At 45.0% G+C, this 27,500-nt stretch overlaps 1 protein-coding gene across 1 annotated transcript in view; it reads right to left on the bottom strand.

Moving 5' to 3' along the window:
• Nucleotides 1-27,500, bottom strand: part of LOC122163931 (zinc finger SWIM domain-containing protein 6-like) — a gene marked incomplete at its 3' end in the record, with an annotated part of 60,663 nt that overhangs the window by 1,750 nt on the left and 31,413 nt on the right. Inside the window, exon 4 of the mRNA XM_042825508.1 lies at nt 15,335-15,514. Coding sequence (XP_042681442.1) covers nt 15,335-15,514 — 180 coding nt within the window. The remainder of the gene's footprint in view (nt 1-15,334; nt 15,515-27,500) is intronic.

Below are 27,500 nucleotides of genomic sequence, written 5' to 3'. Positions count from 1 at the left end.
ATTGTAGTCAAGCAAAGAAACAATAGCCTTTACATGACACGCATCAAGATGATATAGGCTGGCTTAGGAATAGGGACCAATATATTAGTTTAACAAAAGGAATTAATGTGTGCTAGTTTGTGTGTGTGTTTGTGTTTAATGCACATTAATTATTGTTTATATATATATATTAAGCATGATGTAGTGATGTGGAATAGGGGGTGAAATATCACGGTGTATGGGAACTACTGACTCACGACCTGAACCTCTGATTGATCACCTGAGGCGAGCCATGAGTCAGCCAGAGGAGCACAGGTGAAGGCAATTCACCTGTGCTGCCAGAAGGGGGGGAGCCAGGCTCCACCCCTCCTAGACCTATTTAAGAGCTGGCTACGAGTGGGGAAGGATCTCATCTGGGGATTCCTCCTTCTGGTGTTTTGTGGTGTGCCTAGTGTAAGGGTAAGCCTTCCATTTATTCTCTGTGGTTATCATAGTCCATTTTGCCTAATTCTCTTGTTTATTTTGTGATTGTAACATCTTGATATCCATTGATTATACACTTGGTGAGCCATGCAGGCCAAATATACTGAAATTAACTTCATGTCTTTTCTTTGAAATTTCTATAAATGGGTCAAGGGGGAGAACAAGACTCCTCTAGAGAAAATGATTCCAGGGCTGATCACAGGATTTGAGGGATCCCCCTATTATGTGTTAGCTGTTATCATTGAAAAATGGGGTCCTTTACGCGTTATGGGCAATATCTCTCCATACCGCATGGCGGACTATTTTCAAGGACTTGGCAGGGATGTTCTTAGCACTAAAGAAAGACAACTGGCTGCCTCCATGGTGGCATAGCCACTGTTAAGTGACTTAAATTGTGCGGGTAAAAGAAATAATACTTTAGAAACTGAAAATCAGCTTTTGAAAGACCGCATTGAAAAACTGAAGCACAAACTTAGCGTTTTAACAGGGAAGAAGCCAATTCTACATCTTCCCGTAGGCCGAATTTGTAACATATCAATAAATAATGACCAGACTCCTGAATCAACAGACTTCGTTGATCAGGAGAACAAGAAATCTAAATCAGACCTTGAATGTCCAATTCTGACCAATCCACTGGAAGTCCGTCCTGTCGTAACCCAGAAAACAAAAAAAAAGTGCAGGACAGACCGGCAGGGGTGCTGCCTGATCAGTGCCCCCTGCCCACACTCATTTACATGTAACGGCCTGGCCATACGCGGCAACAGAATTCATGGACTTAGTACAGCGATTTTGGCAGAAGCCTAGAGAAAGTGTGCCAGCTTGGTTAAGACTGTGGGACTCTGGGGCTGAAAGTGTCTTGGTGAATGGCCCAGAAATAGCCAAGCTGGCCTCCATGACTGTCCATCCTGCTCTCAGACAGAGGTTATATGTGGGTCATCAATATCGTGATGAAAACCATTCCGTACTAGAATGGTTAATGGTGGCCTGCCCTATGGTATGGCTGAATAAATCTGGTATGCCTCTACATACAGAGATGTGGTCCTCCATGGAGGATCTTCAGAATTATATCCGTGAACTAGGCGTAAGGGAAGCAATTCAAGAAGACACATGTAATGGCCTTGATATGGTCAAATTCTCAGCAGGGATGAGAGAATTGATTCTACAGCAAGCTCCCTCCCATCTCTATGGTACCCTAGTCTCTATATTAAATCCCCTGGTGGCCTCAGATGCTGTAGTCTGGTGGGCTGCCCAGTTAGTGGTCATCCTGGGAGAAACAGAACGCCTGCGGACTAGGCACAATATTTGGAAGTTGGAAGAAGCAGAGGTCCTGCAGGTAGCTAAAACAAAAATGCCGGCTACTCGAGCTCCTCCATCGGGACCCAATAGGGTCTCCCGAAAACAAATGTTTAATGAATTAATTCAGGCTGGGGTCCAATTTGCTAAGATCGACCGCCAGCCCAACCGTGTCTTTCTCCAGCTCTGGAGACAACTAAAGGACAATCAAAAATTCCAGAACTACCCTAAGAAATCAAGGATAAGGGTTATAGAGAGGGTACCAACAACAACATGGAACCTAGAAGATTTTATTGTTCCAAATAGGAAAAAAAAAAAAAAAAGCCACCTCACGTGTCTTGGGCCACAATGCCTGAGCCATCGGAAGCAAAAGAATTGGCCCTAGCACAACTCATGGCATGTCATGGGATGTTAGTCCCCGTAGGGCCTCCAGATGGGACGGGAGGCCCTATGTAGAACTAGCGGTTTATTGGTCCCGAAAAAAATATTCAGAGAGTGATGGCATTGGTAGACACTGCAGCAGAAATGTCAATTATCTACGAAGATCCGACCAAATTTGATGGCGACAGAGTGACGATTGGTGGTTTTTGGGGGACAGACTATTCCTGTCACCCAAACATGGTTAAAATTGGGGGTTGGGCGTCTCCCACCCCAGGAGTACAAGGTGTCTATTGCCCCAGTCCAAGAATATATCCTGGGCATAGATGTTCTATGGGGTCTGGCTCTCCAAACAACTGTGGGAGAGTTCAGACTTAGACAGAGATGTATCAGTATCCAGGCGGTGCAGGCAATATTAAGAGGCCATGCGAAACATGGGCCTATTTGCCTGCCGAAGCTGTGCCAGATTACTAATGTCAGACAGTATAGACTCCTGGGTGGGCAAGATGAAATATTGAGAACGGTGCAGGAATTGGAAAAAGTGGGCATTATAAGACCTGCACACAGCCCATGTAACTCCCCCATATGGCCAGTGCGGAAGTCAGATGGCACATGGAGAATGACAGTGGATTACAGAGAATTAAATAAGGTCACGCAACCTATTCATGCGGCCATACCCAATATTGCCTCCCTAATAGACGCATTGAGTAGGGAGATAAAAACCTATCATTGTGTTCTAGATCTAGCAAATGCATCCTTCAGTATGCCAACTGCTGAGGAATCACAAGATCAGTTTGCGTTTACGTGGGGAGGCAGGCAGTGGACCTTTCAGATCCTGCCACAGGGGTACGTGCATTCACCAACGTATTGTCACAATCTAGTGGTGTGTGACCTGGCTGATTGGAGAAAACCTGATGATGTTAACCTATATCATTATATTGATGATCTCCTGTTGACATCTGACTCATTGGAGGCAGTAGGACAGGCAGAAAATTCATTAACAGCCTATTTACAACAGAGGGGATGGGCTATAAATCCCCAAAAGGTGCAAGGTCCAGGCCTGTCCGTAAAATTCGTGGGGGTGGTTTGGTCAGGAAAGACCAGAGTGCTACCCAGTGCTGTTATAGATAAGGTTCAGGCATTCCCAGTCCCTACAACATCAAAGCAGCTGCAAGAGGTTCTAGGTACGTTGGGTTACAGGCGTTCCTTTATACCTCACCTAGCGCAGCTGCTAAGGCCACTATACAGACTCAGAAAAAAAGGGGCAGCTATGGGACTGGGGGAAAACCGAACAGGATGCTTTCCAACAAGCGAAACTGGCAGTTAAACAAGCCCAGGCATTGGGTGTATTCGATCCTACCCTCCCAGCCGAGTTGGACGTTCATGTTACTCAAGACTGCTTAGGTTGGGGCCTGTGGCAACGCCAGAGTTCTGTTCGGACCCCCATTGGTTTCTGGTCTCAGGTTTGGCACGGAGCAGAAGAAAGATACAGTATGATTGACAAACAGTTATTGGCTGCCTATTTGGCATTACAGGCAGTAGAGCCAGTAACTCAAACAGCTGCAGTTATAGTCAAGACCACTCTGCCAATTCAGGGGTGGGTGAAAGATCTGACCCACCTTCCTAAGACAGGGGTGGCCCAAGCACAAACAGTGGCACGATGGGTCGCCTATCTCAGCCAAAAGAGCAGTCTGTCTTCATCACCCTTGAAAGAAGAACTCCAGAAGATCCTAGGCCCAGTGACGTATCACAGTGATGCACCAAAAGAAATACTGGTTGCTCCACCAGAGAAGAGTCCCATTCAGGAGGGAAAATATCCTATCCCTGAAGATGCCTGGTACACAGGTGGGTCCAGCAAGGGCAACCCGAGCAAGTGGAGAGCAATAGCATACCATCCTTCCACCGAGACAATCTGGTTCGATGAGGGGGATGGTCAGAGCAGCCAATGGGCAGAACTGCGAGCCGTGTGGATGGTTATAACCAAGGAACCCGGTGATGGTATCCTGAACATCTGCACAGATAGTTGGGCTGTGTACCGGGGGCTCACTCTTTGGATTGCACAGTGGGCCACCCAGGAATGGACTATCCACGCCCGACCGATCTGGGGCAAAGACATGTGGTTAGATATATGGAATATGGTCAAACACAGGACTGTACGTGTCTACCATGTTTCTGGTCATCAGCCCCTACAGTCACCGGGAAACGATGAAGCCGACACACTGGCCCGAGTTCGATGGATTGAGAATTCGCCATCTGAGAACATCGCCCGCTGGTTACATCAGAAGCTACGGCATGCTGGACAAAAGACAATGTGGGCAGCTGCTAAAGCATGGGGACTGCCCATACAACTATCTGATATTGTCCAGGCATGCCAGGATTGCGACGCTTGCTCCAAGATAAGACCGAGATCGTTGCCCGAAACAACAGCCCATCTTGCTAGGGGACACAATCCTCTCCAGCGATGGCAGGTCGATTACATCGGGCCCCTTCCTCGTTCCGAAGGGGCAAGATATGCCCTGACCTGTGTCGACACTGCAAGTGGGCTACTGCAGGCCTATCCAGTACCGAAAGCAAACCAGGCATATACCATCAAGGCACTTACTAAACTGATGTCTGCCTACGGGACACCTCAAGTCATCGAGAGCGACCAAGGGACTCATTTTACTGGTGCAACGATACAGCGCTGGGCAGAAGAAAATAACATCGAATGGCGATTTCACCTGCCATATAATCCAACGGGGGCAGGCCTCATCGAACGATATAATGGTATTCTTAAGGCTGCCCTGAAGACAGACTCCCAGTCCTTGCAGGGGTGGACAAAAAGACTGTATGAAACCCTGCGGGACCTGAATGAAAGACCTCGAGATGGCAGACCCAGTGCCCTGAGAATGTTGCAGACGACATGGGCCACCCCGCTTAGGATCCAAATTACGGGCACTGATCATCAGGTAAGACCCCAGATTGGTAATGAAAATAATCTTCTGCTCCCTGCCCCTGAAAACTTAGAGCCAGGAACCCATAAAATAAAATGGCCCTGGAAGGTGCAGGTAGGACCCAAGTGGTGTGGCCTACTTGCACCTTGGGGGAGACTATTGGAGGTGGGAGGCTCAGTAGTCCCTCCAGTAATAGGTACATGGCCTACTGATATTGTGGTCAACACTCCGATCTTTATTGCTAAAGGGACCCCCATCCTGTCCCTATGGCAGATCAGGACACCTCCTTTGGTGCCTGATATCGTTATGCAGCCGCAGATATCCGGCCAAAAAGTGTGGTACAGGCGGCCAGGACGTGCCCCAGTACAAGCGGAAGTGTTGACCCAAGACAGAAATACGGCCTGTATCTTGCCCTGGAGAGCAGACCTTCCCCTCCTGGTACCTGTGAAACATCTGTATTACTCCCCGTGAGTCTGTGAGCCTTCAGGACCACCGGAAGGAACAAAATGCCATCAAGCGTTCCAGTGTTGCTGACAGATCACGTACAACACCCGGTGATGGCCTGCATGGGACTGATGGAACATAGAATGGACTTGCACCTCAGGACCTCATGCCTCCAGTCACATCATCGAGCACTGGCCCATAGAAGAATATAGACATCCACTAATCATCACTTGTCTTGAACTGTACCAACATACGTCGCGATAAAATTGTATAAGCGTCGCGATATACCGGATCTCTGTATTAGGGAAAGCTTACCCTTTGTTAACCTGATCATTGGTTCACGCCGTGAAGGGGTGGAGTGTATGGGAACTGCTGAGTCACGGCCTGAACCTCTGATTAATCACCTGAGGTGAGCCTTGAGTCAGCCAGAGGAGCACAGGTGAAGGCAATTCACCTGTGCTGCCGGAAGGGGTGGAGCCAGGCTCCACCCCTCCTGGACCTATTTAAGAGCTGGCTACCAAAGGGGAAGGATCTCTTCTGGAGATCCCCTCTTTGGTATCTTCTGGTGAGCTCAACCCAAGGGTAAGCTCTTCCACTTATTCTCTTTTGTGATCGTTGTCTGCTTTGCCTTACTCTCATTGATTGTATTGCGATTGTAACATCTTGATTATACAAAATTATAACATCTTGGTTACACAGCGACCAAGGGACTCATTTTACTGGTGCAACAATACAGCGCTGGCAGAAGAAAATAACATCGAATGGTGATTCCACCTGCCATGTAATCAAACGGGGGCAGGCCTCATCGAATGTTGTAACGGTATTCTTAAGGCTGCCCTGAAGACAGACTCCCAGTCCCTGCAGGGGTGGACAAAAAGACTGTATGAAACCCTGCGGGACCTGAATGAAAGACCTCGAGACGGCAGACCCTGTGCCCTGAGAATGTTGCAGGTGACATGGGCTGCCCTCTTAGGATCCAAGTTTACGGGCACTGATCATCAGGTAAGACCCCAGACTGGTAATGAAAATAATCTTCTGCTCCCTGCCCCTGAGAATTTAGATCCGGGTACCCATAAAATAAAATGGCCCTGGAAGGTGCAGGTAGGACCCAAGTGGTGTGGCCTACTTGCACCTTGGGGGAGATTGTTGGAGGTGGGAGGCTCAGTAGTCCCTCTAGTAATAGGTACATGGCCTACTGATATTGTGGCCAACACTCCGATCTTTATCACTAAAGGGTACCCCATCATGTTCCTGTGGCAGATCAGGACACCTCCTTCGGTGCCTGATATTATTATGCAGCTGCAGACATCCAGCCAGAAGGTGTGGTACAGGCAGCCAGGACGTGCCCCAATACAGGTGGAAGTGTTGACCCAGGATAGAAATACGGCCTGTATCTTGCCCTGGAGAGCAGACTTTCCTCTCCTGGTACCTGTAAAACATCTGTATTACTCCCCGTGAATTTGTGAGCCTTCAGGACCACCGGAAGGGACAAAATGCCATCAAGTGTTCCAGTGTTGCTGTCAGATCACGTACAACAGCCGGTGATGGTCTGCATGGGACTGATGGAACATAGAACGGACCTGCACCTCAGGACCTCATGCCTCCAGTCATATCATTGAGCACTGGCCCGTAGAAGAATATAGACATCCACTAATCATCACTCGTCTTGAATTGTACCAACGCACGTCGCGGTAAAATTGTATAAGCGTCGCGATATACCGGATCTCTGTATTAGGGAAAGCTTACCTTTTAGTTAACCTGATCATTGGTTCACGCCGTGAAGGGGTGGAGTGTATGGGAACTGCTGAGTCACAGCCTGAACCTCTGGTTGATCACCTGAGGCGAGCCATGAGTCAGCCAGAGGAGTACAGGTGAAAGCAATTCACCTGTGCTGCTGGAAGAGGGGGAGTCAGGCTCCACCCCTCCTAGACCTATTTAAGAGCTGGCTACCCGTGGGGACGGATCTCTTCTGGAGATCCCTCCTTTTGGTGTTTTGTGGTGAGCGCAGCTTTAGGGTAAGTCTTTGATTTGTTCCCTCTTGTTATTATAGTCTATTTCGCCGAACTCTCTTTTTTATTTTGTGTTTGTAACTTCTTGATATCCATTGATTATACACATGGTTTTATAATTTTTGTTTTTGGTATTCCACATCATAACATCATGTAGTGCACTGGAAGTTTAAGAGTTAATACTCCAGTTCCATGGAGCGCCAATTTTCTGGGTACCTGTTTCTCAGGAGAGAACTACATACCCCAGAGGACTTTTTGTTTCCCTTTCCCATTCAGAGGGCATTGTAAAACTACTCGCGAGTCTTGAGGTTGCCCCTTTTCTTACTGCTTATTTCTGTGTTGTATGCTCTATAGCCATCTCGCCTTCAGCATTAGAGTAAGGCCTTTGGTTTTGAACTCTAGCTCTCCTGTTTTATTTGTTTTATTAGATTCACTTCCAAACTGGGCCAGAAGCATGTTAAAGATCTAAGTAAAATTAAATGCTTGGTTTGAAGATATCACAGTCTCAGCACACACACACACACACACACACACACACACACACACACACACAAAAAAAAAAGAAAAAAACAATGATTGAACCGCCATATCCTTTTTGCAAGGATATGGCTGTTTAATCTTCAACGAGCGTCATGGTTTTATGATTTTTGTTATCGGTAGTCAACATCATAACATCATGCAGTGCCCTGGGAGTTAAAGAGTTAATGCTCCATTTCCATGAACTGACAATATTTCTGGGTATCTGGTTCTCAAAAATGAATAACTACATTCCCAGTATTAGAGGGAAAGATAAAACTGCTCACAAGTCATGAGACTGCTCCTTCTCTTACTGCTAGTCTCTGTGGTGAGTGCTCCCTAGCCATCTTGCCTTCAGCATTAGAGTAAGGCCTTCAGTTTTGGACGCTCTCTCATTTGTTTGGTTTATTAGCTTAAATCCCAAATAACTTGTATTTCTGCTATTATAATTAGTAAATTAACTTTCCTCCTCAGATCACTGGTGCTGTTGTTTTATTATTCCTTTCCCTCTTTGTCATTCCCTCCCTCCTGTCGGAACCCCCTTTTTTTTTTTTTTTTTTTTTTTTCTTGGCTCAACGCTTGCTTTCTGTGATATTTTTTTGTGATAAGTCTCTAACTGACTTATTGAGGATGCGAATGGCAGGTATTGCTGTGTGGCAATCAACATCACTTTGTGGACATCTGAAAGCATTTCCTTTGGAACTGTTTGCCTCTGGAAGAGAGTGCTCAGGACTGCTTACTGGCAGAAAATCTGTTACCAAAAACTCCAGCTTGGTATTGGAGAGTTGGGGAATAATATCCTCGTATCTTGTGAAAAACAGGATGCAGGTGGGCATCTCCCTGCTCCCTCCCTATTATCTGCTGGCAAGGCCTGGAAGATGGGAACAAAGGAGTTTCTGCTGAGATTCTGTGTGGGTACTGTTGAGTCATGGCCTAAACCACTGGTTGAGCGCCTGGAGAAAGGACCCAGTCAGCTCTGGAAGCACAGTTGAAGGCAATTCACCTGTGAAACCAGAAGGGGTGGAGCCTGGCTCTGTCTCTCTTAGATCTCATTTAAGGGCTGATTGCCAACGAGGAAGGATGTGATTCAGGAGGTCTGTCATCAGTGAAGCTTTTCTCTGTGAGCCTGGAATCTTCTTCTATGGGTGAACAACCTTTTCCTCTTCCTTTATAGCATCTTTTTATTCATAAAATCACAAGGTTGGAAATGACCTATAAGATCATCTAGTCTAACTGTATCCTCATCACCATTGTCACCACAAGCACTAAACCATATCATGCAGCATGTCATCCAGATGCCTCTTGAATACGGCCGGGGACGGCGACTCCATCACCTCCCTGGGCAGGCCATTCCAGTGCCTTACCACTCTCTGAGAGAAATAGTTCTTCCGTTATGTCTAATCTAAACCTCCTCTGATACAACTTGCGGCCATTTTACTGTGTCCTGCTCATTGCCTGGGAGAAGAGGCTAAATCCGTCTTCACCGCAACATCCTTTCAGGAAGTTGTACAGTGCAATGAGGTCTCCCCTGAGCCTCTTCTTCTCCAGACTAAACAGTCTGAGCTCCTTCAGCTGCTCCCCATAAGACTTGTGCTCCAGACCCCTCACCAGTTTTGTTACTCTTCTCTGGACACGCTCCAGGACCTCAACGTCTTTCCTGTAGTGAGGGGCCCAAAACTGGACATAGTACTTGAGGTGCAGCTTCACCAGTGCTGAGTAGAGGGGGATGGTCACCTCCCTGCTCCCACTGGCCACACTATTTCTAATGCAGGCTAGGATGCTGTTGGCCCTCTTATTATGTCAGTCCTTCTGTTGTCACATCTTTGTTATAATGTGAGCCAGCCAGGTATTATTTATGACAGATTATCTTAAAAAAATTATGCGTTGGGTGGTCACTGGGACCCTAAATACACCAAAAGAGGAGCTCCCAGGGAAACCCTGGAATTCTTAAGTGCCCCATGGCTAAGTGCTGCTCGGATTATTGAAGAAGGGGGGGGCCTATGAGGGACAATAATTTCATTATTAAATCCCCATCAAAAATAGCTCATTTCCTGAATAAATTAGGACAACTTTTTTTTTTTTTTTACAACTGAGGAAAGAATAGTAGCAGCATCTGCTGTGGCATGGCTGCTGCTTCTCACTATTAATGCATATCATTCCTCAGAAGAAAACTTAAAAGATGAAAATGAGCTTTTGGAAACTTGTATTCAACAGTTGGAAAATAAAATTCCATCTTTGTCAGGGCAAGCTACCCCACCTTGAAATGGAATTTCCCCTTTGAAATTGAGACCCATATCACTAGAAGGGGAAAAAGACTTAGATCAGCAGGATCCTCGTTGAACCCAAGAAGGTCAAGCAAACTAAAAGCTAACTAGAAGATATCGGAACCTCAGATCCTCTAGAAATAAAACCAGTAATAATTCAGAAGACAAAAAAACATCCAAGACAGACCCTCAGGGTTGGCCCCCTGCACATACCACATTATATGTAATGGCGCACCAGTACACAGCTGCTGAGCTCATGGATTTGTTCCAACAATTTAAGAAAAGGCCATGACAGAGCATACCAGCTTGGCTGTTGAGATTATGGGACGTGGGGGGCGAAAGTGTGTTAGTTAACGGGCCCAAGATTTTTAAACTAGCATCTATTACCACACATCTGGCTCTCAGACAAAGGCTTTATGCCACTGTGATGCATATTGACAAAAACCATTTTCTAATTCAATGGGTAATGGTGGTGTGTAGAATCACATGGCCGAACAAAAGTGATGTTCTGATAAATACAGGGCCTATGGACCTCAATGGAGGAACTTTCAAAATTGTATTAAAGAATTAGGAATGAAGGAGGCAATACATGACAGTGCCTTTGAGAGTCCAGACTTGGTTAAGTTTTTGGCAAGGGATGAGGGACCTCATATTACAACAAGCTCCTCCCCACCAGTGTGTTATACTGGTGTCCATAATTAACCCTTCTGTGACCTTGGAGGCCATTATCCAACAGGCTGCCCAATTCGTGCCAATTCGTGGCTGATCTAGAGGAGACAGAGAGCCTTCAGACCAGGCGCAGTATCCGAATGTTGGAAGGGGCAGAGGTTCTCTCCGTAACTAAAACCAGGAGACCCACCCCATGGACTTCTCAATCAGGCCCTATATGGGTATCCTGAAAACAAATGTGTAATGACTGAATCCAGGCTGGGATTCAATTTGCAAAAATTCATCAGCAGCCCAATAATGTCCTCCTCCAGCTATGGAGGCAGTTAGAGGATGATCAAAAATTTCAAGATCACCCCAAAAAAACTGGGGTTAGATCTACTGATTAATTACCAACAACATGGAACTTGGAAGATTTCCTAGTTCCCAGTAAAAGGAAAAAGCCCCCTCAAGTGACCCAGGCCACTATGCCTGAGCCACCTGAGGAAAAAGAATTGACAATTGCATGACAGGGGATGCCTGTCTCCCTGTACCTAGGGCCTCCAGATGGGACTGGAGGCCCTACATTGAGCTAACAATTTTTTTGTCCCAAAAGAACATACAAAGGGTTATGATGTTGGTTGACACAGGCACAGAAACATCAATTATTTATGAGGATTTGACTAAATTCAATGGGGATAGAGTGATGATCGGTGGCTTTGGGGGACAGACCATTCCAGTTATCCAGATGTGGTTGAAATTGGGGGTTTTACATCACCCACCCTGGGAGTGTAAGGTGTCTATTGCCCCAGTCCCAGAGTACATCTTGGGTGTAGACATTTTATGGGGTCTGGCTCTCCAGACAACTGTAGGAGAGTTCAGAGTTCAACAGAGGTGTATTAGTGTCTGGGCAGTGCAGACAATATTGAGAGGCTAGGTGAAGCATGAGCCTATTTGCCTGCTGGAACCGAGCTGGATTACTAATGTGAGACAGTATAGACTCCCAGGGGGGAAAGATGAAATATCAAGGACTGTGTAGGAATTAGAAAAAGTTGGGATTATAAGACCCTACAAATAGCCCATATAATTCCCCCATATGGCCAGTGAGAAAGTCAGATGACACATGGAGAATGAGAGTAGATTATAGAGAATTAAGATCACACCGCCTGTTCATGCAGCCGTACCCAATATTGCCTCCCTAATGGACACATTGAGTAGGGAAATAAAAACCTACCATTGTGCCCTAGACTTGGCAAATGCATTCTTCAGTATTCACTGTGCACTTGCAGCCCAGAAGGCCAACTATGTTCTGGGCTGTATTAAAAAAGGGGTGGCCAGCAGAGAGAGGGAGGTGATTGTCCCCCTCTACTCGGCTCTTGTGAGGCCCCATCTGGAGTACTGCATCCAGGCCTGGGGCCCCCAGTACAGGAAGGATGTGGAGCTCTTGGAGCGGGTCCAGAGGAGGGCCACTAAGATGATCAGAGGACTGGAGCAGCTCTCCTATGAGGAAAGGTTGAGGGAACTGGGCTTGTTTAGCTTGGAGAAGAGAAGGCTGCGGGGAGACCTCATTGTAGCCTTCCAATACTTGAAGGGAGCATTTATGCTGTTTATACAGGAAGGGGAATGGCTGTTTATGAGAGTGGATATAGGACAATGGGGAATGGTCTTAAACTGATATAGGGGAGGTTTAGGTTAGATATTAGGAGGAAGTTTTTCAGTCAGAGGGTGGTGACTCACTGGAACAGGTTGCCCAAGGAGGTTGTGGATGCCTGGATCCCTGGATGCATTCAAGGCCAGGCTGGATGTGGCTCTGGGCAGCCAGGTCTAGAGGTTGGTGACCCTGCCCTTGGCAGGGGGGTTGAAACTAGATGATCACTGTGGTCCTTTTCAACCCAGGACATTCTATGATTCCAACTGCTGAAGCACAAGACCAGTTCTCATTCACATGGTGAGGCAGGCAGTAGACCTTTCAGGTCCTGCCACAGGATTACATGGCAAATTCAGAAAAAATAATGTTATCTTGTATCATTATACCGATGATCTCCTGTTAACATCTGACTCATTGGAGGCAGTAGGACAGTCGGCAGATTCATTGACTACCTATCTGCAAGAAAGAGGATGGGCTGTAAATCATCAGAAGGTGCAAGGTTTCAACAAGGCCAAATGCCGGGTCCTGCACTTCGGCTACAACAACCCCAGGCGACCCTACAGACTTGGGGCGGTGTGGCTGGAGGACTGCATAGAGGAAATGGACCTGGGGGTATTGATTGATGCTCGGCTGAACATGAGCCAACAGTGTGCCCAGGTGGCCAAGAAGGCTAATGGCATCCTGGCTTGCATCAGAAACAGTGTTGCAAGCAGGAGCAGAGAGGTGATTGTTCCCCTATACTCAGCACTAGTGAGGCCGCACCTCGAGTACTGTGTCCAGTTTTGGGCCCCTCACTGCAAGAAAGACATCGAGGCCCTGGAACATGTTCAAAGGAGGGCAACAAAGCTGGTGAGGGGTCTGGAACACAGGACATATGAGGAGAGGCTGAAGGAGCTGGGAATGTTCAGCCTGGAGAAGAGGAGGCTCAGGGGAGACCTCATTGCTTTCTATAACTTCCTGAAGGGAGGTTGTAGTGAGCTGGGGGTTGGCCTCTTCTCTCGTGTCATTAGTGATAGGACCAGAGGGAATGGTTTCAAGCTACGGCAGGGGAGATTCAGGCTGGACATGAGGAAGTATTACTTTTCAGAAAGGGTGGTCAGGCACTGGAATGGACTGCCCAGGGAGGTGGTGGAGTCACCGACCCTGGGGGTGTTCAAGGAAAGACTGGATGGTGTGTTGAGGGACATGGTTTAGTGGGAGCAATTGGTAGTAGGTGAACGGTTGGACTGGATGAGCTTTTAGGTCTTTTCCAACCTTGGTGATTCTATGATTCTAAGGAGCATAGGTGAAGGTAATTCATCTGTGTGATCAGAAGGGATGGAGCCTGGCTCCACCTCTCTTAGAACTCATTTAAGGGCTGATTGCCAGTGGGGAATGATCTTTTTCTGGAGATTTTTCTTTTGTGAAGCTTTTCCCAGTGAACCTAGAATCTTCTGACATGGGTGAGCATTCTTCTTCCCTTCCTTTATAGCATCTCTCTATTCTGCTAGTCCTTCTGTTATTTCATCTTTGTTGTGATGCCTTTCCCATTGTATTCATCTGTCTAATTGCTACAGATCCCAGTGCCAGAAGTTGTCACTCCAAAGACAGCTGACTCAATCACTTTTGGACTTATTTGTAAGTTTGTACAGTTACTGTAGTTGTTGTCAACCAAACAACAGCCCCCAATGACCTACCTGTCATGGTTTTATGTTTTTTTTTAAATGTCAGTTTTCTACATCATAACATCATGTAAAGCAGTGGGAGTTGAAGAGTTAATGTTCTGGTTCTGTGGATTGCCTTTTTTGGGTATTTAGATCTTGGAGGGGAGGAGCGGCATTCCCCAGAGGACTTTGCCCAGAGGAAGAAAGATGGAGCTCCTGGCAGGTCTGCAGTTTTCTTTCTTTGTTTGCAGCAGAGAAGCACGTGGTCCCCCTGCAGTCTCTAGGGTAAGGCCTTGGTTTTGGACACTCTCCTTCTCATTTTGTTTTGTTTGTTGGTCTCATTTCCAATTGTATTGTGTTGTATTGTGTTATCTTGCATTCTGAAATCATATTTAGTAAATTAATGTTCCTCCTCAGATCATTGCCACTGCTCTGTTTTTTTTTAGACCCATCTACTATCTCTCTACCCTTCCCCCTTTTCCCTTCTCCTGGGGCCCACAAGTCCCCTGCTTCATTAGTCACAGGGCTGGGCCGGACTGGCCCGTAAACTGTTTACACTTTTTTTTTCCCCTCTCTCTTTTCTTTACCTTTTTTTTCAGGCCTGTGCCCTATCATGGACACAGATCTAGAGATAACTCCATGACACCATCACTATTGAAGATCAATGTCTGAACTATGAACCATGCTGGACCCATGGTGGTGACTATCTCTTTCTTGCTTTCTACGAAGACTCCTTGCTTTTATTTCCTATCTCTTTTCTGTTGCCTGCCTTCCCTTCCCCATCTCCTTAAGCAACTAGGATTTGTAATAAGCTGGTCAGGCTAACATTTGACCTGTTGTGTCTTAATCTTGCCATCAGGTATACAGACATTAATAGAATCTTCTCTCTCTCCTGTAAACTGGAGCGAGACACCCCCCCTCCTTTTTCAGGCTAGTGGGCCTGTGGCCCTGCTGTTCCCCTGTCATTGACACAGATAGATCTAGAGATAACTCTGTGACAACAAGGAAGTTACTTATCCCAGGAAAGATTGTGTAATTCTGCATGTACATAAGATATAAGTTACTATATATTGCAATCAGTGTATATGTTTAGGCTTACCTTGGTTAGCATTTGCACCCTGAGGCAAAGCATTGGTTAAATTGGGCAGCTCATTTCCATGGTTTCCATCTTCCCATGGACAAACATCCACACAGTTCCATTTTTTCAGCTGTTTTAGCCAACTGGTCTTCTGTTCCAACTTGCAGTGGGGATTTAAAACTATACACATCCACAGAGCACCTGATTTAAAAACAAATTGCTACATTATGTTTTCTGTTAAATATGTAGTACTAAATAATTGCCAACTTCAATACTGTAATACTTTCTTTCCTCCCTTCAAAGGCTACACTGCTTACTTCCCAGCTATGCCTAGCACCAGGGAGGCTGAATTCCCAACTCGCAATCTGGCCCATCTGAAGCAGTTGAAAGACTCTACCAAAGCCAACATTCTCAATTAAAAGGTATTAAGTGAGCCTTTTGTACTAGAAAATACTGAGTTCGCAATACATGGCTCATCAGACAGGAGCATCAGTCAAAAAAAAAAAACAAAAATAACCAAGAGTTCACAAAGTTACAACAGAAAAGTACCCAAGTTTTTCTTCTAATTTTTCTACCAGGAGTGAATCTATCTTCCAGCTTCATATTACATGTACCAAACAAGTGCATGAGTTAGAAATGTATTTTATAAACACATACTTCCACACTCAAAACCCAGTAGAAGTATTCCTGATAATATAATTCATTTTCCAAACACATCTGTATCTCAGAATTCCAGCAAACACTATTTGTGTTGTTTTTTTGTTGTTGTTTTTTTGCTTGTTTGTTTTTGCAGTCTAATAGAGAAGATACTTTTAACTGCAATTACTTCAGTAATTTGGATACACTTGAACTTGAAAACCTGTTTTACATGTTCTCTTTATGGAGCTCTAATTTATAGAAGACTAATTTGCACTGAAATTTCATGCATCCCATTACTTTAGTACTTGTTCCCTGACACTATATAACATGGCAAGCATAAATTCATCAGGGTCTCCAGCAACAATTTTCAAATGGAAGAATTTTTTTCTAAATCAGTTGTCTCTTCATCAGCGTGAACTTTGACAGAAGCATGGAGACATCTGAAAATGCTATATAGCAACAGTTCATTTGCTCATTAAGAATATGCCTTATATACTACAAGAGATTTAGAGAATGTCTGAACTATGCAATCTTCATGACAGACTGGATAAAAAAGAATAAAAATGCAGATGGTTCTTCGAGGATAATCAAATTTTCACATTCAAGTATTCTTTTGCTTATTTAGAATGCAAAATGGATACCCAGATCACATTACATTCATTCCTAGAGTAGTTCTGCATATGAGTATGCCTTAACACAGGAACCACTAGAAACAAAGCCTGATCCTTAAGGTTGCAAGTCCCCAAATATTCTGAGCATCATGGAATGGGGAAGTAATAGCAAAAAAAAAAAAAAATCTAAACATCTCAACAAGATACGATGCAGTACAGAACACGAGAGATACTATACTGATGCAGATTATTGCTGCACAGTGGTTAAATACAGTACAGCAAGCCTTTTTTTTTTTAAGCATGTGAAACTTGCCATGAGAGTAAGTAAAGCTAATACTGTTTTTAAAAACTTATTTTAAAATCAAATTTTATAACTTTCTATTAGACATCTTCTTCAACAAACTTATCTCCCCAAACAGTCAAATTACAAATGCTTATTCTTATTAAGCATCAATATATTCAGCACTGTCCAAGAGAGAATTTATTTAATTTATTCAACAAAAGGTGTGGCATATTGGAAAACCTTGGAGAAGTTAACTTGGATTTATTCATTTATTTTCAAAATCAAGTATTACTTGAATGCACTGAGGAGACAATACTTTGTAGCCAGATTCCATTTAAAGAGGAGAAGCTATGTCAAGTATAACCACAGTTAGCAGCTCATCTCAGAAGCCCCTTCAGAAGTTTATTTTTGTACAAATGAAGCACAAGGACAAGTGTGTTTATAATAAACCCCACAAAAACCACTTCACATTTCAACAGACTCCAACTGCATCCTGCTCCCAGTGACTTCAGCAAGAGCTGTGAATGCATCTGAGCTCATCAAGGCCCTTGAACAGTTTTCAAGGCTGTCCCATTCTCTGCAGGATGAGAGGAGTAAGACAAAATTCCTCCTGAGAACAAGCCTTGGGCTCAACTCCTGTAGCATTACAAAGGCCACCATCTGGGTGAAGGGACCATAATGTCAGTGACCTCACGGCTCTTCAGCCTATTTGGGTTTCTGTCTTTGTGTGTGTGTGTTTTTTCTTTTCTTCCCTTAGCATGCATGCGCTTGCCTCTATTCATGTTTCATCCTCCTCCTCCCCATGTGCCTTCCCCTTTCCCCTGACATCTGCTCCATTCTGTCTCCTTCCATTCACTGGTTCCCAACCTGCTACTAGCACTGAAAAATATGTGGAAAACGTTCATTTGAGGTTAGAAGTTTTAAGAAAGAAATGAAATCTAATTGAGGATCCAATTGGATTGGTAGAACAGTTGGATAAATTTTTAGAACCAAATTTTTATTCATGGGCAGAAATGATATTAAGTATCTATTAGGTATTTATATATCTGTTAAGTATTTATGAGGGAAGATAGATGAATTACAAGGAGAACAGCAATGAAGGAACGGGAGAGGAGAAATCCCCGTGGTGATGGAAACATTCCTGCAGAACAAAAGTTTTCCAGTGTAGACCTCAACTGGGATAGCAATAACCCTCAACACCGAGTAAATATAAGGAGTTACCGTAAGGGAGTTAATTGTACAAGGGATTAGAGAAGCCATCCGTATGTCTCAAAATTTTGTTAAAGCCTTTGAAATACAACAGGGCAAAGATGAGACACTGAGTGACTTTTTAGAGTGACTGTGGGACAGGAAGAGATGATATTCAGGGATGAACCCTGAGGATCCAGTTGCACAGGGCTTGTTGAACATTCATTTTGTAACCAAAGCCTGGCCAAATATCCAGAGATGGATCCAGAAGGTAGATAGATGGAGTGAGAGACCCTTAGAGGATCTTTTGAAAGAAGCACAGAAGGCTTATGTAAAAAGAGAGGAAGAGAAACAAAAGCAAAAAAGTTAAAATGATAGTTTCTACTGTGGACCAAATTGATAGACAGAGAATGGAGTCCATGTTTCAACAGAGGGTGAGAGGAAGAAACGCTTGGACAGGGGAATGAGGAGGTAGGGAGAATGGAGTGAGAGAAAGAGATATTGATCAGGGTCAAAGGTGTGGGAATCAAGTGTTGTTTCTGCATTAGAATTGTATATTATTTTTATTTTATGATCTGTGATTTTTATTTTATGATTTTATGATTTTATATTATGAGAATATTAAAAACAGCAAAGGAGGAGGGTGAAGCGATGGGGGCTGTTTGGCAACTTCTTGGACCTGCCCCACTGGCGGGGTGTGCGGGAGGAGCGATTTCGACAGCGGGAGGAGTCGGGGAGGGTCCAGATGGGGGTTCACGAAGTGTTAGCATTCTTCGGAATGACGGGCAGGCAGAGATTGCAGAGGAAGCGGGAAGTGGTGTAACCTACAGGTGTTCAGGTGATGGCATCCGGCCAGCACCATCCGCCCCGATCGCGCCTGATGGAGGAGGTGGCGTCTGGCCGGTGCCATCTGCTCCGGTCCCGCCCAGTGGAGAAGGACAAGATGGCGACTGCCTGCATGGAAGAAGACGAGATGGCGACTGCCCACTGCCGTATCCGGACCCATTGATTCATATCCTTTTCTGTAAATGAGAGGGTGCACGACCAATCAGGAGTCTCCTCAGCAGATAAGGGCTAAGCCAGCTCCACAGCATATGCAGGCGGAGCCAAGACTAGCGCCTTGGAAACAGATAGCGCCCTATCAGACAGAGACAGAGGTGGAGAGAGGGCGTGACTCACAGAACCAGCGATTTGCTATAGCCTCAGGGGAGAATAGTAAAGGGGAGGGTGAGGCAGCCCTGCACTGGGGAATTAAGAGGAGCACATTAACAAATTGGGAAGAGATCACACCTAGTCTGATAGATGAAGGAAGATCGTTGGAAGCTTTCCTGGTTGGTGTAAACAGAGGAAGAAACCCTGAGTGGGTACCTTTAGATCCAAAGGGCATTACTCGCCTGCTAGACTGTGTGGAAAAGCAAGGTTTAAACTCGCCCCTCACCCTGAATGCCTTAGAGGCCATGACATCTGTGGGTCCCTTCCTTCGTCATGATATCACAAATCTGATGCGTATAGTATTATCGCCAGTAGAGTATACATTATGGTCCTCAGAGTGGATGACAGGCTTGCAAGCTGCTTTAGGAGCCACGGAAGTAGACCCAAACCACCCACTGCATGGGTCTGTGGGAATCAAATGTTGTTTCTGCATTAGAATTGTATAATATTATTTTATATTATATCATCTCCGCTATCATAGTTCTTTTTGGGAGTCCTTCTACTTGGGGAAGATCTGTGATAGTTTACATCACTTATCGTATAGACAAACCTTCCCAGGAACGCACACTCTGTATATAGGTATATATATATATGTATATTTTGTCACACACACTGCAAGAATATCCTGCACAAGATCAAACCAGAGAACAAGTCATGGCATGCCCGAGGAAGCGCCTGAAGAGACATTGGGAAGGCCTGACATCATCCCCCAGTGCTCTTTGTTTAACGATGATGACTTTAAAGAAAATCACCATATCAATAGGACAAGGAGAGCACCGAGACATCTTGGAAACAACGGGATGACTACTGACTGGCACCAGATAACAAATAAATGAACAAGTAAATAGCAAATGTAAACCTTCTGATAAGATTGTGAACCTGGAGTACCCAGCCATTGGGGAATCAGGGGAGGGGGAAGGCAAGGGGGAGAAAACAGGGTCTAAAGGCTGTCATGTTGTGTCCATAGGTGCGCTCCTACTTGCGGGACGCCCGCCATTGCAATCACAAATAAAATCTGCTTTTATCAGACATACCGTCCTGACAAAATTACTTGGATATTTCCAACAGGTGGAACTACCAGGAATGAAGGAAAGGCTAGATAAATTAGAAACTCCAATAGCCCCATTGTGTCCTTTGATAAAAACTGAATACACATTTGATAACAGTGAGGATCTAGATCCTCAAATGAATGTTAAAAAAATTCCCTTCTCAGCCACTGAACTAGCGAAATTGAAGAAAGATTTCAGCCGCTCTCCAAAGGAATCAGAGACAGAATATTTATGGAGGGTTAGTCTCACTGGTGGCAACCAGATTCGGTTAACAGAAAAGGAAGCTGAAGGTTATTGGGGACCAGGAGTATTTTTAACTACTGGTAACAATCGTGCTCCCTGGTCATTAACACAAAGGGCTGCCTATTGGGCAGGTGGTCTCAACCCTTCAGAACGGGGAGACCCTCTTGCCATTACTGGAACAACTGATCAGTTAGTAGAGAGTGTTCAAAAGGCTGCTTGTCCCCAAATGATGTATGATAGAAAGCTGCAGCCACATCATGAATCGCCCATGATGATGCCCATTGATCCTGAGAGAATGACCCCTTTAATTAGAGGGCTTCTGGAATCACTGAAACCCATAGGCATACAATTACAAGCAAGGATACAAGCTATGTCACAGGGAGAAAGAACCCGGGCAGTGTTAGAAGAAACTGTAACCCCCAACCATCTGCAGTCAGGAAACAAAGCATGGACATGGGGAGAAGTTGCCCAAGAGTTAATTAACTATGGAAGGAAATATGGGCCAGTGGTTTCTTCCTCCACTAAATTTGAGCCAAGGGAAGTAAGACTTGCAGCAGTCAGCCTTGCCCCCAGGCCTCCTAGCCCAAAGCTCAGTGGGACTGGAAGGGTCTCACTGTCAGTAAAAACAGGTAGGAGAAATATTGATCATAAATGTAATTGTCTCTGGATACTGGGCTGGCAAAAGGGTGTTCCACGAGATCTGATGAATGGATTACCCACTGTCAGGTTAGAGAAATTTTATATTATATCATCTCCACTATCATAGTTCTTTTTGGGAGTCCTTCTACTTAAATTGGGGAAGATCTGTGATAGTTTACATCACTTATCGTATAGACGAACCTTCCCAGGGACGCACACTCTGTATATAGGTGTATATATGTATATTTTGTCATACACTGCAAGAATATCCTGCACGAGAGCAAACCAGAGAACAAGTCATGGCATGCCTGAGGAAGCGCCTGAAGAGACATCAGAAGGCCTGGCATCATCCCCCAAGTGCTCTTTGTTTAACGATAATGACTTCAAAGAAAATCACCATATCAATAGGACAAGGAGAGCACCGAGACATCTTGGAAACAACAGGATGACTCTTGATCTGCCTGAGGGTAGGGTGGCCCTTCAGAGAGATTTAGACAGGCTGAACCGCTGGGCTGAGGTGAATGGGATGAGGTTCAACAAGGCCAAGTGCCGGGTTCTGCACATTGGCCACAACAACCCCATGCAGCGTTATGGGCTTGAGGATGAGTGGCTTGATGAGTGTGAAGAAGAGAAGGACCTGGGGGTGTTGGTTGATGCTCGGCTGAACATGAGCCGACAGTGTGCCCAGGTGGCCAAGAGGGCCAACAGCATCCTGGCCTGCATTAGAAATAGTGTGGCCAGCAGGAGCAGGGAGGTGATCATCCCCCTCTACTCAGCACTGGTGAGGCTGAACCTCGAGTATTGTGTTCAGTTTTGGGCTCCTCACTACAGGAAAGATGTTGAGGTCCTGGAGCGTGTCCAGAGAAGGGCAACAAAACTGGTGAGGGGTCTGGAGCACAAGTCTTATGAGGAGCGGCTGAGGGAGCTGGGATTGTTCAGTCTGCAGAAGAGGAGGCTCAGGGGAGACCTCATTGCACTCTATAACCTCCTGTAGGGAGGTGGTAGTGAAGAGGGATTTGGCCTCTTCTCCCAGGCAATGAGCAGGACATGGGGCAATGGCCGCAAGTTGAATCAGAGGAGGTTTAGGTTGGACGTAAGGAAGAACTTTTTCTCTCAGAGAGTGGTCAGGCACTGGAATGGCCTGCCCAGGGAGGTGGTGGAGTCGCCGTCCCTGGCAGTGTTCAAGAGGCGTCTGGATGACGTGCTGCGTGATATGGTTTACTACTAGTAAACCATAGTAGTTTACTACATAACAGGGGAGGGGGGAGGCAAGGGGGAGAAAACAGGGTATAAAGGCTGTCATGTTGTGTCCATAGGCGTGCTCCTGCTTGCGGTATGCCTGTCATTGCAATCGCGAATAAAGTCTGCTTTTATCAGAGATACCGTCCTAACAAAAATTACTTGGATATTTCCAACAAAGGCAATCTTGGCAAGGCCCCCTGGAGTCGGGTCAGGAATTGCCAAAGATGTTTTATAAGTGTGGACAACCCAGGCATATTAGAAGAGAATGCCTGGAGCTGAAGAGGGAGGAAAAACTGATTATGGCATTTGATGATCAGGAGTAGGAGGGAGTCAGGGGTTCTTTAGTTATAGGTCCCACCAAGAGCCCTTAATAAATCTTAAGCTGGAACCCCGAGAGCTAGATGTGACCTTTGTAGATGCACGAGCAAACAGGACCTCTGAATTATATTCCCCCAGGGATGCAATCATCCACTCAGCAAGTTTCAGTGAGAGGAATAGGAGGAGAGGGATTTATGGTGTCAGTTTTGAACGTACAGTACTTCAAATTAAAGATAGACAAGTTCGAGGACAGTTACTATATATTCCTGAGACAGGCAGTAATCTGTTGGATTCTGGACTGGATGATCTTATAGGTCGTTTCCAACCTTGTGATTCTATGATTATATGATTCTATGATTCTATGGCTACTGACTGACACCAGATAACAAATAAATTAACAAGTAAATAGCAAATGTAAACCTTCTGATAAGATTGTGAACCTGGAGTACCCAGCCATTGGGGAAACGGGAGGGGGGAGGCAAGGGGGAGAAAACAGAGTATAAAGGCTGTCATGTTGTGTGCAATGGCGTGCTCCTGCTTGCGGGACGCCCGCCATTGCAATCACGAATAAATTCTGCTTTTATCAGAGATACCGTCCTGACAAAATTACTTGGATATTTCCAACAATTCGGGGGCTCATCCGGGGTAATTATCGCCTCCTTGGGAGTTTCCCTACTGCCCTGGACAGGACAGGTGCACCCCGCTGATTTCAGCAGTCCTTTCTAGGTGGTGAGGTGACTCCTTCGTACAGCCGATAAAAACCCGAGTCTGTTACATAGTGGACGGGCTCTGTGAAAGCCTAGGGGCAGGTAGGCTCGGGTGTTGGCCATTGCAACCCGGTAACTTCGTGCACGGACCAAGGTAAGGGGATTTAACTCTTTCCTTGGGGGTCAGTTGAGACTCTTGAGTGTGTGACTGAGACGCGCTGTCAGTGCGAAGCGAGTTCTGAGTCCCGACCTGTGGTTCCGCTGTCCCGCGAGGGGCACGGCCAGGGATGGACGGAGCGGCTATGTTGGTGAAAGGAAGAGTCTCAGGAGGGAACTGTTGGTGTGCGGTACCCTGTGCACTTGACGAAGTGCCAGCAGTACACCCCTATTAATCCGAGATAGGAGTATAGTACTCCTGAGGGATTGGGCCCAAAATCCGAGAATCAGAGTGTGGTAACCTGTGAGCTGGGGAGTTCACAGTAGCATTCTGCAGGGATGGGTAATAGGAGTTCCCGAGAGCAGGGGAAAAAGGTCCCCGGAATGGTGCCTAGAGATAGCCAGCCCCTTGGGAGAAGTGTTTCAAAATTGGAAAATAATCCCAAAACTAGGAAAAGAACAGGGAAAAAAACGTTTAAATACTGTATACAGTAGAGAGCCACTACAGGGAAAATCATCATTTTGACCAAAATAGGAGTCTGAAGAAAATTGGGCCTATCAGACTTTGTATTTATATGTAAACAGTAAGACTCCTTTTCTGAAAGAGAATTGGCTTAGGTCGCTTAATGAGTGCAAGAAGTAAAGAAATGTGCCTTGCAAGGAGTCGAAGTTCAAAGGAAATAGGAAAGAGAAGCAGAAAGATCATAAAAGGGATCCCTTAGATAACTTCCCCCGCATTTTTCAATTTCTAAAGCAGTGCAATTTCTAAAGCGGTGGTGATCTCTCCAGAGAAGGACAGTGGGTGCTGCTGATCTGTGCAGGGTCCTGGAGAGAGGATGCGCTCTCGATTACTGAAGGAGTTGGAGTAATGCGAATGGGACCTGGAGAGTTTTCCTTTCTCTAGTACTAACCTTACTAATACTGCACTTTATCCTCTTAAGGCAGTCTTAGGTAAAAGGGAAATAGGGTATGGTAATGCCTGCTGTTTTTACTAGAAGAGAAGTTAGGAGTTGCAAGAAGAATTCCTTAACTGAGGATCCTAGAAGTGTAGCACAATGTTAGATCAGTTTATAGGGCCTAATTTGTACTCATGGATGGAAATGACGTTTATCATTGATATGTTGTTTATTGGAGAAGGAGGTTGGCAGCTATGCAAGTGTGGGAAATGAATACAGAGAGAAGGTTGGGCTCTGGAGGGAGGCAGAGAGAGGAAGGATCCTGAGGATAAATTGTACTGATTATTGTCACTGTCTTTGTGACTGTTAAATGTTTATGTCCTGAAAGTGTTATGTTACGTTATGTTATCTTATGTCGTGTACGAGGGTGTTATGGAACAAGGGGTGTCTAAAGTGATATGAGAAGACACCCTGGGTTGTATTTTGGCTCACTGGAGAAACATTGTTGGTGAGCCAGGGGGAATATTGAATAAGAAACCAGGAACGTAAATGGAGTAATGGGACTAGTTTTATAATTGAGTATCCTAATCATGAGACCAAGTGCTGGGTGTTTGTGGAAGTTGAGGAATTGTGTTGTTTGATTTGTGGATTTTGAAGGCACTAGGAGAAACTGTCTTAATGGTATGTGGAAATGCAATTGTTAAGGCATGTGGAAATGCAATTTTTAATGGTATGTGGAAATGATGTGGAAATGCAACTTTTAATGATATATGGAAATGCAATTGTTAATTGTATGTGGAATTACAGTTGTAGGTACAAATAGTGGAATTGTGGAAAAACAAACAAAGAAACAAAGAAACAAACAAAGAAAAATGGCAAAAAGGTTAAGGAAAATAGTGAGTTTGGGATATTAGAGTTGGGCCAGCATGAGAACACATCCCCGCACACCCCCCCACTGCGGCCTGTAAGAACAACTTGGAGTGGGAGAAAGAGCTGGGGGCTGGAGCCTCCCGCTGTAATGTGAAGGGTGCAGTGCTTGTGAATGGGGATGGGACGGGACATTGGAAGTGAGAACAGCTGTCATCTGCAGAGCTGGGGAAACCCGATACCCCATTGTGAGCACTGGAAGCCTGGGGAGAGGAGGGGGTGAAACTGAAATATAATGTTAGTAATGTCTGTGATGATGAGAGTTTGGAAAGTGAAAAGGGTTTGGGAAAAACAAGCTGAGGAAGGCAAAGTTGAGCAAGGTTAACAGGGATGTCCTTACCTAGAAGAAGAGGTAAGGGGAGCCTGGAAGGACTCAGGGAGAGTTCCACTCTGCCAGGACTGAAAGCAGCAGGGGAAGCAGGCTGAAGAGGTTTATTTTGTGGTACCTCTGGGTGCGTCTTACTTTGTGCTACATCAAGAACTATTACCCGTAGATGATTTTTGCAATAGTTGTAGGAGCTACTGGCAAGAGAAGTTTACTTTTTTTTTGGACCAATTAAATGCAGACTAGGAGAACAAGTAGGAATATATAAATTCTTGTACATGCCAGGTTCTCCAAAACGATTATTTGGGCATGACATGTTAGAATAGTTGGATGTAGAGATTAAATTCAGTAGAGACAATTGGAGCTATTTGTCAAGCAAGACCAATGGACTGAAAATTTTAAGTCTGGCTTTAACACAAACTGGGAAAAGCAATGCTATACTCCCAGAAGTTACATAAATCCTACATTGGGTATACACAGGATTGCAGGCATCAGGGATGCCTGGCAGAGCCAAAAATGCAGCCCAATGAGAGTTAAGTTAAAGATGGGAGCCAGCCCAACCAGGGTAAAGCAATGCCCTTTGAGGATACAAGATTGTAGGATGATAAAATAAATAAAAATAACTTTCTGGATTTTGGATTATTAATTGAATAGAAATCCAGATACAACACCCCAATCTTGCAAATGAAAAATTGGATGGCAAGAGCTATAGTTTGGTACAAGATCTGAGGGCAATTAATAGAAAAGTTGAATGGTGTATATCTTTATTAACCAAGTTAAGGAATAAGTAGGTGGGGTTTACCGTTCTGGACTTGAAGTACACCTTTTTCAGCCTGGTTTTGCCAAAGAAAGTCTAAAATTATTTGCCTTTGAATAGGAAAACTCAAATATGGAGAGAAGAAAATAATAAAAATAAAAAGTAATAATATTAATAACTCAGTTAACCTGCACAGTGTTACCCAGGGTTGTGAGAAGAGTCCAATGATTTTTGAGAACTGGTCAACTCGTGGGCCTGAGATTTGGGTTCACCATCTCACAGTGGAACTTTACTGCAGTACGTGGATGCTACAGTAACAAAGGACTGTGTGCAATGGACTGTGAGCTTGCTGAATTTCTTGATTTAAATGGCTATCAAGTTTCTCAACAGAAAGCACAACTGATCAAAAAGAAGGAAGCAATTTGCTGAACACCCAGAACACCAATGCAGAGCTGCCTCCAAGCCAGCAGTGTGCGACTGCATGGAGACTGTCTGTGCAAGTTGGTCAGACCTACAGGAGTGTTATTGTTCTATGTTTTTTTTTTTTTTTTTTTTTTTTTTAATTTTTATTTTGGGTTTCAGTATTCCACATCAAAACATCATGTAGTGTACGGGGCATAGAAGTGTTAATGCCCCAATCCCAGGTACCTATCCCTGTACATTACAGAAGTCACAGATCTGGCCCTTCCGGGTGGGGGGGCGCTCTCTTGCTGCCTTGCAGTGGGTGCAGAAGTTTGCTTTCCTAGCCGTTCCAGGCTTTTCAGGTTTGACTCGGTCCCAGGAACTCTCTCTCTCATCTTGTCTGATTTATTAATCTCAATTGCAATTAAATTGTATATATTGTGTTATCTTGTATTCCGATATTATAGTAAAATAAGTTTCCCTCCATAGATTGTTGCCGCTGCTTTTTTTCCTCCCTTCCTTCCTTCCTTCCTTCCTTCCTTCCTTCCTTCCTTCCTTCCTTCCTTCCTTCCTTCCTTCCTTCCTTCCTTCCT

The sequence above is a fragment of the Centrocercus urophasianus genome, unplaced genomic scaffold (assembly GCF_019232065.1).
Source record: "Centrocercus urophasianus isolate 14NV4802_14NV808 unplaced genomic scaffold, USGS_Curo_1.0 seq_243, whole genome shotgun sequence".
NCBI lineage: Eukaryota > Metazoa > Chordata > Aves > Galliformes > Phasianidae > Centrocercus > Centrocercus urophasianus.
The sequence above is the reverse complement of the archived record's forward strand: the minus strand, read 5'-3'. Positions and strand labels throughout refer to the sequence as shown.